We start from the raw sequence: 13,556 nt of genomic DNA, 5'->3' as shown, positions 1-13,556 counted from the left end.
CTGCCTGGATGGTCTAAATGGCCCTTCTGGAAAACTTCTCCTGTTTCAGGAGCACCCGCTCAAGCGCCAGACAGTCAACCGAAACCAGGCTGGATCTGGGTGCTCAATCGGGCCCTGGCTGAGGGAGATCCTGTGCAGGGAAATTCTCCAGGGTCTGGCAACCGACAGGCCCACCAGGTCGGCAAACCATGGGCACCTGGGCCAGTAAGGGGCTACCAACAGAACCTCCGCCCTCTCTGTCAGTACCTTTCTGATTGTCCCTGGAATCAGGGGAAAGGGGGAAGGCATACAATAGCGCTTGGGGCCACCTGCACTGGAGAGCGTTGACCCCTTCTGCTCCTGGTGCTGGGAACCCGTGCAAAGAAGTTCGGGAGCTGCGAGTTTTCCGGAGATGCAAAGAGATCCAGAATCAGACGGCCAAACCGTTCCGTCATCTCCTGGAACAGACTGGGATGCAGTCGCCATTCTGACTTGTCGACTGTGGCCCTGCTCAACCAGTCTGCTTGCACATTGGAAACTCCCAAGATGTTTTCTGCTCGCAGGGACAACAGGTGTTTCTGCATAACTGAGTTGCCTCCTGAATTAGAGATCTGGAGCGAGTGCCCCCCTGCTGGTTTACGTGGGCCTTGGTGGCCACATTGTCTGTGAGGAGAAGAACCTGTCTCCCCATCACCTCCTGTCTTAGATCCTTGAGAGTTAAGGGGCAGTCCCGAGCTCTAACCAATTTATGTTGTGGGCGAGCTCCTCCCGTGACCACCTAACCTGGATTCCCAGGTGGCCCCCCCAACCATACAGACTGGCGTCGGTGGTGATGGTAATCCTCTGGGACTCCCTGTACAAGCAACCCTGATCCATGGCTTGGGACTGCCACCAATGGAGAGAATGAAGAACCAGCAAGGGCGCGAACCCTCCTTGGTGAGTTGCTCCTGCCCACCTTCTGGTAGGGGAGCAGGAACCACTGCAGAGTTCAGGCATGGAAGCGGGCCCTAGGACCATCCCGATGCACAATATCATCACCGAGAAGTTGAGACAGCAAGATGATAGGCGCCTCTCTGGCAGACAGGATCTGTGATGTGACATCCCTTATACTGTCTCGACTCTAAGAGAAAGACCTGGCCAGTTAAGGTGTCTATGATAGCCCCCAAATGCAAGAGATGGTTCGATAGTACTAGGTGGCATTTGTCCAGGTTTATCGAGAACCAACGCTCTCAAAGGATCCTGATTGTCGACATCATATCCTCCTCCGCCTGGGGTCTGTTAAGAGGATGCTATCAGGATGTCATCCAAATAGCATTGGATCCTTATGGGTAAGGATCTGAGGTATGCCGCTACAGCCGCCAGGAGCTTGGTAAAAGACTGTGGGGCTGATGACAGGCCGAACGGGAGCGCCCTGTATTGAAAATGGTGGCCGCCATAGCAAAACCTCAGGAACTGATGGTGTTTGGGGTCTATGGGCACATGGAGGTAGGCCTCTGTCAGGTCTACTGAAGGTAAAAAAAATCTCCCTCCTGCAGGCCCTGTAGGGTAGAGTGGAGGGAGTGCACCTTGAATCTTCGGTAGATTCAGTAGATTAGATGCCTGTTGAGCCCTTTCGAGTTGAGGATTGCTCACCACCACCACCCTGAAGCCTTTGGAATCACAAACCAAATTGAATAGAACCCCTGTCTCTCCTGGTCTCCAGGAGCTGGCTGGATGGCCCAAACGTCCTTCAGATAGTGGATCGCCGATTCCATGAGATCCCTCTTTGAGGGGTCCCTTGAGATGGGGCAGCACACAAAGGCACTGGGGGGGAGAAAAGAAACTCCAAAGAGAGACCTGACCATAAAGTTGTCAGGATCCAAGCGTCTGTCATGATCTGTTCCCACCTCTGCCAGGTGTCAGTTGTTGCATCTAAAAGATCTGTTGGAACCCTGAAAGGACCTTCTGTCATCTTGCCTCTGATGCCCTCTGGCAGCAAAGGCCGGACTATTGGCCTGAAATGAGGTTCTTTGGAAGAAGGGCCTACTTTGATGGGGAAAGCTTGCCCCAGCTTCCCCCTGTTTAAAGGAGGGTTTTCTGTAGTAGAGTGGAGACCTGTAATCAAAACGCCTCACCTGGGAGGGCAGGATCTTTCGCTTGTCCCTGGTTTCCAACAAAAAAGGGATCCAGGGCCTTCCCAAAAAGCCTCTCTCCCTTGAAGGGAGCAAACGCCAGCTTCCATTTGTCTCTGGCGTCCATCTGCCAATTTCTTAGCCAGATGAGCCTACGTGCTGTTACAGATGAGGTCATGGCTCTGGAAGAAATTTTGGCTGACTTGAGGGTGGCATTAGCTGTCAATTGAGCTGCGGCCATTATCTTATTTAAGTCCTTATGCACCCTGAGGTCCTCAGGTGGGATTCTAGCCTGCACCTTCCGCAGCCACCCATTAAATAAGGTAGACTCAGACCCACTAGGGCGAGTGTACCCCCCAGGGGACTCCCACTGCTTTTTAATCACATTCATAAATGTCTGGGGTACAGGTACAGCATCCACCACAGATGCTTTCTCAGTGAATAGGTAATCTTCCTGATCTTCCCCCTCTGGGGGAAGATCCCAGGTGACCTTGTCCCTTTTTTAAGATGAGCTGTGCTCTTAGCCTTAACCAGCAGAGTCTTGAAGAAAGCCAGCTGGAAAAGGTCCTTAAAGGATGGGGGGACCTTCTACCTCCGACTCCCCATCCAAAAAACCCTCTCTGGAAGGAAGTCCCTCTTGGAAACATAAGACTGGCTTCTTTCTGAAGGGGATGCAGAACAATTTCTGAAGTAGATTGGCTGTTCTGCAGAAGCCTGCCCCTGAGGAACGCCTCTGTTGGTATCCAAACCAGGCAGCTGGTTGACTTAAGCCTGAAATTATTCTCTAATTGTTTGGGAGATCCAGGCTCTCATGAAGGATGGCATCTCTTGCCTGTGTCTCCTCAGGCTGCAACCCAGCCACTGTAGGGGTAAAGGTGGCTTTTTAAAATTTATTTTCAGGTGCAGGTCTGGTTCTGCTGGAGGCTTGGCTTCCAGGTGCAGCAATCAAAAATCCTTGTGGTGGCTCAGAGTTATTATGAGTGGCTTTTGCCTTGATTTGGAGGTTTCCCTGCAAATCCTGAGTACTTGAGCCACCAGGAGATCAGGCAGTCAAATATTGTCTATCCCTGCCAATTGGTCTTGCTGCCTGCCATCTTGTGGGAGCAGAGGAGAGATGGCCCAGTTCAGCCATCTTGGAGTCTCTCACCACCTTATCAAACTCCTTATCTAGGGCTTTCTGTCTATGCCTGGCCTGCCTATCCTCTGCCCTAGAGGGTCTTTTAGAGGGGCTAGGGTCCTAGCTCTGATCCTAGCTGCTGCCTCCAGCCCAGCAGACCTGGACTTAGTTGATCCCCTTGCAGCTCTCTCCTACTCTGCTGAGGAGCTGATATTTCTTGGCCAGCTCCCCTGGCGGCCATTTTGAGCCCGCCAAAAATAATTGTCACTGACAGGGAGAGAGAAAAGGAAAAAAAAGGGGCAAAAGAAAAATAAAAACAAAATTTATTTGATCTAAAGCTGTCTGCTTTGGTCACAGCAGCTGTCCACCACTTCAGGAGGCTAGTGCGACCCAGAAGTGGTGAGCTCAGCACAGCTCCACAATTTAAGACAAGAGTCAAGGCAAAAAGGAAAAAAAATGGCTGACTCTTTAAAATTGCTACAAGCCCTGACAGATCAGAGGCTTGTAAGCCAGTGCTGGCTGCACCACAATCAATTTGGCAGTCTCAAGCGTCTTACAGCTGCCACAGTGCTCTGGTGACTGGACAGGGGGTCAGGATTCAATCCAGATGGCCAGTACCCCCCCCCCCAAGGGACAATCCTGGAGACAAACTGTTTGAAATGGCCGTCGACGCCGAAAAGGGGCAGAAGCATCTCGCGTTTTTTGCGGCTAGCACAGATCATAAGAACGGACCAGGAGAAAGTGAGTTGAATAAGACACTGACTCCCGCCTCCCCCCAGCCCAGGCCACACGAGCTCTCAGGGGCACCTCCAACCAAATTTACAATCACAATTCCAAAAATCAGTCCACCAACAAAGATTTTTTTTTTTAAAGGCAGTCAAAAAAAAGAAAGAAAAACAAAAGTGCTAACCGGCAAGCCGGCTAACTGTCAAACCTGCTCTAAGCTTCTCAAAGAGAAAAAAACTCAATTCAGGGGGTGATTCTTCTACAATCTTAACTATTCAGAGCCCTTAAAGGGTGGTCTGAACACGCTGAGACCGAGTGAAGAACTGGGGACCGTTACCAGGGGGGGTGTCCTCAGTTTTCAACCTGGTCTGCGGAGCTATGAGACTAGAAACTAGAGACTACCCATCCTGGATTCTCCCTTCGGCTCAGTGGAGAAGTAAGTGTTCCATGCTAGGATACTTCCATGAAAAACACCAGGACTGCAGGCTGACGTTATAAAGAATTGTGACTCGATACCAAACAAATGTATAAAGTTTTCCTTTGGATATATAGGATCTCACAAATAAAGCAGAATTCTTCTATTTTTAATAACACCATATTTTGTTATTAATATAAGAATAAAACCCAAATTACGTTGAAAAAATAATTGTAGGATTTAATTTTGCTCTTAATTTTTGAATTAATATAATTCGGTTTTATGACTGAATGTTTACCACGCAGGTAGCTTTATTACATTCAGTATCTCATACTGTACACTGATTGCTCATTAATCCTAATTTAAGTTTGTGAATAAAGAAAAGTTTGTCATTTAAGATGCTATATACATTTTATACCTTTCACAGAACAACATAATAGCATGAATCATGCAAGAATATGAAAATAGCATATTCTATAGCTGTTTGTACCTTTTCCCCAGGATCAATAGGCTGTCTTACGCCATAAATCCACGCACACAAATACACATGCACACGTGTACACATTCTATACACAGAAATTTGCACTATATGGCCTAAAGAACTCAAAATGAAGCAGGAGAATGACTTAACAATTTCAAACAACCAAAACAATGCCAAAACATGGACATCACCAGCTGGAGAGAGAGAGAGTGTGTGTGTGTGTGTGTGTGTGTGTGTGTGTGTGTGTGTGTGTGAAGGCGGAAGGACTTAATTATAATAGCAAAGACATGGCCAGGAACTGATTGTGAAACAGATCACAAACTACTCATGGGCAACTTCCAAGTTAAGATAAAGCAGAAGAAGAAAGCCAACCATTTCCCATGGTATGATCTTGAGCATATACCCAACATTTTCAAGGAGAACATCAACAATCACTCTGAAGTTCAAACTCATTCATCAGGAACCAGAGCAACTCTGGGATGAATTTAAAGAAGTCATTAAAAATGAATGTGAAAGGTGATTGCCAAAGTTAGGGGGAAAAAACAAAAGAAGGCACACTGGATACTAGAACAGTGGAAATTGCCAAGAAAAGTGAAGCCAAAGATTTCAGGAAGGAACTTAACAAAGAATTTCAAAAAACCATTAGAAGAGACAAGAAACAGTACTACAATAATATCTGTAAAGGCAGTAAAGATGGAAAAAGGCATGAAAAACAAGAAAAGTTTTCCAAAAGTTGTCTAAATTTTAAAGACAGAATGGGGAATGCTGAAATCGTCTACAATAGAAATCTCAAAATCAAGGACATCTGTTCACAAAACCAAATCAGCCCTCCAGTCATTACCAAATTGAAAGGTTAAAAGAATTGAGGTAGCATCTATAGAAATATAGCAAACAACAGAAGAATCAATAAAGGTTGTAACCAAACTATGACAACAAATCTGGAGAACAATACAATGGCCAACCAATTGGACGAGGTCAATCTTCCAATGGTAAAGAAAAAAAACTTAACAAAATATGCAAACTATCATATAATATCTTTAATTTCATATACTAGAAAAATAATGAATAGGATTATTCAAAGCATATTAGAGCTCAACAAGAAAGATGCCAGATATTCAAACCGGTTTTTGAAAAAGTTAAGGAGCATTGCTGATGCATGCTGGATAATTGAGAAAGCCAAAGAATACTCAAAAGAGGTCAACATATGCTTCATTAATTATAAAAGTCTTTGACTGTGTCAATTGTGTAAAGTTATGGAATTTGCTAACAAAAATGGAAATCCTAAAAGATCTCATTGTCTTCATGCAAAATCTATACACAGATCAGGAAACCATAGTCCAGAGTACGGAAAAACAGAGTAGTTCACAACAGCAGTGGGAAAGGGTCAGGTAAAGGAGATATTTCCTACAGAAATTGCTTGCTTTTTTCCCTCCTCTATCCCCCCAGAGCAGAGAGTTGGGAGAGGAAGAGATTTCAAGAGAATAGGCTGTTTCCATAGCATAACCATGGCTTCCATCCCCAGACAGTTGGCACAACTGCATTGCTTTTGATGTGAACAAGACAGTAAGCAGGCACTTGAGGGTGGGATAGTGGTTATGGGGGAAACAAAGGCTTAAGGTGTTTAATTGAATAGTTTTGTCTGTTTCCAGCCAGAAAGCACCATCATAGTCACATGGTTTTCCACTTAGCAACCATTAGGGGCAGATTTGCTGATCTCAATTAGTATCATTAAGTGTGGATTACCTGTATACAATGTCACTCTATTAATACCATGTTTATTCTTACAAGATCTAGAAAAAAAAAGAAAAAATAAGATACTCACTATTTCTTTCTGTTCTTTTTGAAAAAAAGAAGATGAGGAGTGTTCTTATGGACCAAATGCTAAAGAGAAGAGAAAAGTTAGAGGGTAAAAGAGAGAAAGAACATCCAGCATTAAAATCTAGATAAGAGCAAACAGAACATTGTCACTGTTTGTAAAAATGTAAGTATTCTCTGTAATACATCATAACTAATCCCAATTTTAATAAAAGACACTAATGCCAAGAAAGTCATGTGCTTATGTAACCACCTCATTTCATGTTATAAGTTCACTGAATGTACTTGTTTCAAGTAAGGTCATTAAGACAGCAAAAATTGTTATTAGAGGCAAAGCCTGCAGATTGTGAACTGGAAGGCAAAAACCAACTGCTCATCCATTCCCTATCTTAATAAACTGCATCCAATTAAGATGCTCTACTTTGGGACTCTGTTGCATTTATACTTGGCTTTATTGAAACTCCATCACTGTATGTCAAATAAAACCAGAATTTAAGACAAGTAGAAAATAATACAGTTTCTGTATTTCTTCGTCTCTTTTACAGAAAAATTTATACAAACAAGATAAATTTCTGTACCGCAGAAATTTCTGTGTTACAAACATGCAGTTACAAACTTTTGTTTCTGGTGAACCAAATAGCAAGCTCTTTAGTATGAGTAAAACTGGTTCACCCTTGTGCTGTATTTGAAATTATGAACAAGATGGCAATGTTGAACAGCTTTCAATACATTGTCAGCAAATATAATGCTTCATTTTAGCCATTTCACAATACAGACTGATTAACAGGAATCAGAAAAACCACAGTAAGCTTTTCAGAATCAACATTTTTTCAAATCATTTCAGTTGTCCACCTTTGGATGGCAGAAATATAGATATTAATTAGATTTGCTGCAATCTTGCAGCCATCCGAATTTTTCAGCTCAGATATTGTCTCTCCAGAAGTGTACAATTTCCAGAAAATGTAGCATCAGAAAATGTTCTGGAATTTTCCTTCTATGTAAATAGGTATACTTCTAGTGAGTGTAATAATCTCAGTATCCACTGTCCAAACTGTGTACTTCGGCTACACTATCTGAAGTGAAAAGAATTAAATCCAGCCTATATTATGGGGCTTAAACAGTACAATCAAAGTTAACTGTAAGGTTCTGCAGAGGAAAAAAAATGCTTTTATTGGAATGTAGGAAATGGCATTCAACAATAAAGAAGAAAACATAATACAATCATAGTATACCTTTTCTAAAATGTTTTTAAATGTTTTTAACATTTTTGCCATATTAAATAAATAAAATAAATCTAAAATGTTTAATAAAAATACTTTGAAAAATAATATAATTTTGAAACTATCAAACTTTTCTGAAGTGGGAAATTTTCAGACCCCAAGTAGCCCCTATTTTCACTCTATAATTTGCAAACCCTTTTTGCCTATTTGCAATACACAAAGAGCTTTACATATTAAATATAATATGAATATAAATATAAATATAAATATTTCTAATAGCTCTATATTTTTCATTTATGTTTGGCAATTCTATAGATGTTTCGAATTTAAAAGAAACTAACCTGAACATTTTAGATACAAATATCAAAATCACTGAAAATGCCTTCATTATCTTACTTTCAAAACTAATTTAAATACATGCATTAAGCTAGGCAGCAAACAAATTCCTGAAAGTCAGCAAACTTTGCCAGCATTGGTAATACTATCAGACCCTTGGAGAATAGCCCAAGGCAGCATTTTTCTAGGAACCACAGGCCAAGAAAGGCAGGCACTATTTACTTTGCTTAAGGCTCCAGAATTAGCACTAGATCAAACTACATATTCCACATAGATTCACATTTTGACTGGAAGAAAAAACAAGTTGTCAACAGCTAGCCATTCCTAGCAGGAGAAAAACAACTGAGACGAATTCTATCTGATCTTGCAAAATAGGTAATCTACTACCAAAGAAACAAGAAGAAACAAAGGAGTAGCATTTGGGGGTTTTCTTTCCCTTTCCAGAGGCTTTTTTTAAAAAAATGTCCTTCTCATAAACCAGTGAGAGAAAACTGATCTGTATTCTATCCAATTACTGTTACTGCTATAAGAAAATGTTAAGAGCAGGCAAGCGAGCAAGTAGATTAGAAGATAAGAGAAAACGAAGCTCTAAAAAGTCCCTAACCATCCTGACCAGGGCTGTTGATTGAGAGTCAGTGTTCCTGGGTCTTGGTCTAATTATTCCAAGCGTTCCTATAACCCATGAGTCCTCTATGATTTCACTGAGCTCATGCATTCCTGAGTTTCTCCTATAGTAATGCACAGTTGTGATTGCCATAAATACAATCAGTATATTTCTGTGTCAGAGACTCCGAAGTGTTTCAGGAGTCACCAAACATTGGTCTAGGACATGTGACCAAACTTTTGGCTTGCCTGGGCCGCACTGGATGAACAGGAATTGTCTTAGGCTGCATATACAATATGCAACATAGTTAAATTATATAAATAACATAATATGTTAAAAGTTAACGTTGTTTTAGAGCTGTGTTACTAGCTTTCCAGGGTCACATGCAGCCCACGGATTGGGGCTATCTTGTCTGGAATCATATGCAAGTTCGGGCCAAACACTTGCCCATTCTGTGTGGAAGGTTATTTTCTTAGTTTCAGAAAACTTTATTTTCTTTTTTTAAACCTGAACAAAATATTTCCTTCTAGCAGAAATTTACAAATCTATGATGTGAATATTTTGTGAAAACTATGCAGAGTGTGGGTTTTGTACCTCAAAATGGCTATTGTAAATCAAAGAGTTCTTAGGGTCCAGAACAGCACCATGTAGAAAACGCTGCAACTTTAAAATTATTTAATTTAGGTGGGGAAATTATCATAGGGGGGGCATATAATAATAATAGTAAATAATAAAAATATTATTTATTTCTTACAGCATTAGAAATTGGGATCATTCAATAAGTCGTAGAATGGGCAAAGGAAAGTACTTCTTCCCATGGGACATACTGATTGCCGGAACAAATGGATAACATTTCAGATGGTGAATACACAAATTAATGGAATATAACATTATCATTATTTATTTAATTTATTTACCCCCTATCTTGTGGCAAAAATTATATATCAGAGCATGTCTTGTTCAAAAATAACAACAGAAGGTTACTGGGCTTCCATATTCATTATGAACTTCTCAGAGGTCCTGCTTAGTCTATGGAAAAAAACTGTTTCCTGATTCCTTGTTTACAAGTTCTGGATAGCTGCAGAGAGCTCAGGATAACACTCTATTTCAAGGAGAACCCATAGCATTCTTTCAACTCTTTCTTCATAATGTCTGTAAAAATAACGGGAATGTTATAAAACACAAATATTTTACTTACATCAGAGGAAACGCAAAAAGTGGAAGAGTCATAATAAATCGAGCAGTCCATTCATCAGGAAGGTACCACAAATAAATAACAAAGCAAATAAGAAGATAGAGGACAGATGAATAGAGGAGAAATCTTCCAACCCATAGCTTCTGCTGCCTCTGATTTTTCTCTCTGAACTCTTCCAGTGACTGGATATCCTGTAAATATAAAAATATTTATATTTGTATATCTTGGCAGCATTTTAACTTTCTAAAACTTTCATCTGAAAAATTAGATAATGAGATAATGTACTAAAATAACATTCTAAACCTGTTTATGATTTGTGTTCAGAAACATATGCATAACCCTCACTTAGTACACATACGAAGGATGGGGCAGCATGAAGAAACATCTGTGTAAGAAGAAGGGATGAAAAAAAATAATGAGGTAGATTTTACATTCTCCTATATAAAAAGGGAGTAAGTTATACATAATTATCTTCACTTCAAGAATATCCAACATGCCTGTAGAAACTGCAGAAACCAGAAAGCTCAAAAGTCTTATGTTTAAATATAGTTTATTATGTAAAAATAAATAAATGCATTTTGACTGTGGTAGTTCTTGTTAGCAAATATGATGGTAATAAATGTTAGTAAAAATATTATTTTCTGACAAATGCCCAGATTTACGCCTAAATTTCTGCACCTGACCAAAAAAAAAACACATTAGAGTGAGAATGATTTTATCTAAATGAGGCCAACTATCAGTAAGCTTCACAGCATTTCTGTCTCTCAGTCATGTGGTTCACTTAGCAACCATGTCATCAGAACCAATTGAGGTTGCTAAACAAGGATTAGCTGTAATTCTGAATAAGCACTAACATACATTAATCTAATATCTTAATTATTATTTTGTATTACATTGTGGCACCAAGTCAATGTTTACACCCGGTCATCGATTGGACTAATCTAGTCCAATCCAATTTAGTCCAGTTTTCTTAGCAAGATTTCAAAAAAAGTTTGCCATTATGCTCCTCCATAGGGTGCAGAGAGAGTATGACTGGCCCAAGATGGATTTGGATCCAAGATGGAATTAGAACTCATGGTCTCCTATTGTCTAGTCTGATACCTTAACCACTGCACCAATCATAAGTATTACTTACATGGAAGTATTTTTATTAAATTTAACAGGTGAATTAATTTGTTAATCATTTGTCCCACTCTAGGAAAAAGGGAGTCCTTGGCAACAATGAAGAATGTATAGTCTCTTTTATTTCCCCTTCCTAAAGCACTTTCCTCCTAAAATTCAGCATTTTATAAATTTCCATTTTTATTTATTCTCAAACAGTCTGCTCCTACCTAGAATGTTTATGCTTGTAACATATGTAAAGACACTCTAACTCAGAGGTGTCAAACTCAAGGCCCGGGGGCTGGATTCGGTCCATGAGGTACTTAAATCAGCCCGCAGGGCCACCCTGAAATCAGTGAAGGACTGGCCAGCAGTGCCTCTGCCACATGCAGCCCTCCTAAGCTCCATTTTCGATGGCAAAGGGTTGCAGGAGGCCGTTGAAGCCAAAAATGGAGCTCGGAAGCACCGCAGGTGACCCTCCCAGCTTCACTGTTGCTGGCAGAGGGTTGCAGGAGGCTGTCGCAGCTGAAACAGAGTTCAGGAGCTCGTTTTCTCTGGCAGAGCACTTGGGCCACTACAGGTGTCCCCAACAGGAGTGACGTCAAGCTGGCCACACCCACCTTGGCCACTCCCACCCTGGCGCCCCAGAGGTCAAACACAACCCTGATGCAGCCCTCAATGAAATCGAGTTTGACACCCCTGCTCTAAATAATCACCCACAATTTTTTTATATTATCCAACTTAAACTACATATAATGTGACACCTGAAAAGATAATTAAAGTCTTTCAGTTCATAAAAGCAGTATTAAAAGAAAATCTTACCTTATCAAGTTTTTCCAACACTTCTACAGTGGAAGGTTTTGCCTGCTTATAAATGAAAGGAAAAAGCTGTGAAATATTACCCCGACTAGATAATAAATACTATCAAACAAACAAAAATTAGAAATTTAGAGAAGGGGAGAGTTGTAATAATTTGAGTAATAGCAGATTCCCTTGCAAACTTTTTCTCTGCTTATATAACTTACTTCCCCAGTCACCTCATGCTAAGGTGGCCAAAAGTGCATATATGAAGAAGCATTTGTAGCACATGCACTCTAACTTTTCCCATAACTTTATCTGCCTCCACAGATCGCATGAGAAAGAAATGCAATACAGTAAGAAAGCAGAAACTGCAATTTGCAGAAAGGTCCCCAATTTCTAAGAGAACAAATTGCATAACACATCGCTTGGCACTGCATGCTCTGAGCAGCACACATCCTCAAAATCAATATTACGATGTAAAAGAACAGATCATTGAAGTAACAAATTTCATTTGACTGAGACCATCCCAAATGAAGCAGTTTCCCAGGTCTATAGAGTAATAACTCTGACTTCTGGGTGACCTAAAATGATGGTGAATGCTTGGGGGGGGGAGGAGAGAGAGGGAGGGAGGGAGAAGAGAAGACAGAGAGAGAGAAAGATGTTCCTTGACTAGGATATGTTAAAGTTTAATCGGAATTTTAAGAAGTGAAAAAAACTAGTTTATGGAAGATTTTAAAAAGGATGAAGAAAAATAAATAAATTAGTATATGGAAAAAATTAATTAATAAAGTTGTAAATTTTAGTAAATTTCAATGTACATATTAATTATCTTTCTATACTTTCCATAAATACAAACAGAAGATTACACTTCGTGGTAAGGATTGTGATAAGGGCCTCTTGAATCTTGAACAGGTTTGTCCAGTTATGCAGAATTAAATAACTTTATTTAAAGATAAAAGCTGTCCTCTTTATCTATGGGAGGATACACTAGAAGCAAGACAATTTTGCAAGCCTGGAATCTATAAATATAGGACATGGACAAAAGTCTCAAGAAAACTGTCACTGCTCCACTTGTTATCAGTGCTCCAATGAAGCTGAAACAAAAAGGGTCATGCCAAGACAGGTTTGAAGGAGGCCCTGCAGCCATAGGATTCAACCACCAACACCAGCCTTCCAATAGTGAGAAAATAGAAAAGACAACAGGTTGCTCTAACCTCCTAAAAAAAACAAATATTGTATGCAACCACATAAATAATATATATACTGAAAGTTCTCCCTTTCTTTTCTCTCACATTCACATAGACATTTCCTTTACAATGGAAAGGAAATGTTTCAGAATGATGGGAATGCAAATGAACATTTATGTTCATCGCATCTCTACACAGAAACTCTCATACAAACTTGTATCCTAGGGTCCTACATATAAAAGCGAATCCGAATCTTTTTCTTCAACATTCTAATTCTTAAAAAGAAGAGGAAATTGGATTGAAGAATATCTAAAGATTAGATATCTAAATACATAGATATCTAATCACTAAATATCTAGATCAGGGGTGTCCAACCTTGGCAACTTTAAGACTTGTGGACTTCAACTCCCAGAATTCCTCAGCCAGCTTTGCTGGCTGAGGAATTCTGGGAGTTGAAGTGCACAAGTC

The 13,556-nt window shown here is 40.5% G+C and overlaps 1 protein-coding gene across 6 annotated transcripts in view; it reads right to left on the bottom strand.

Annotated features, from left to right (window-relative positions):
- Positions 1-13,556, bottom strand: part of LNPK (lunapark, ER junction formation factor) — a 72,374-nt gene that overhangs the window by 48,153 nt on the left and 10,665 nt on the right. For 4 of the 6 annotated variants that reach the window (XM_087949680.1, XM_087949682.1, XM_087949681.1 and 1 more), the window contains 3 exons: positions 11,923-11,967; positions 10,003-10,190; positions 6,652-6,710 (listed from right to left, as the gene is read on the bottom strand). In XM_087949680.1, the coding sequence (XP_087805806.1) occupies positions 6,652-6,710; positions 10,003-10,190; positions 11,923-11,967 (292 nt within the window). The remainder of the gene's footprint in view (positions 1-6,651; positions 6,711-10,002; positions 10,191-11,922; positions 11,968-13,556) is intronic. The other 2 variants (XM_087949684.1, XM_087949683.1) reach the window with 1 other exon arrangement.

The sequence above is a fragment of the Notechis scutatus genome, chromosome 1, assembly GCF_049901735.1.
Source record: "Notechis scutatus isolate UNSWTSFEM ecotype Mainland chromosome 1, rNotScu1.2, whole genome shotgun sequence".
NCBI classification, from domain to species: Eukaryota; Metazoa; Chordata; class Lepidosauria; order Squamata; family Elapidae; genus Notechis; species Notechis scutatus.
Note: the sequence above shows the minus strand (reverse complement) of the source record. Positions and strands in the feature narration are given on the sequence as shown.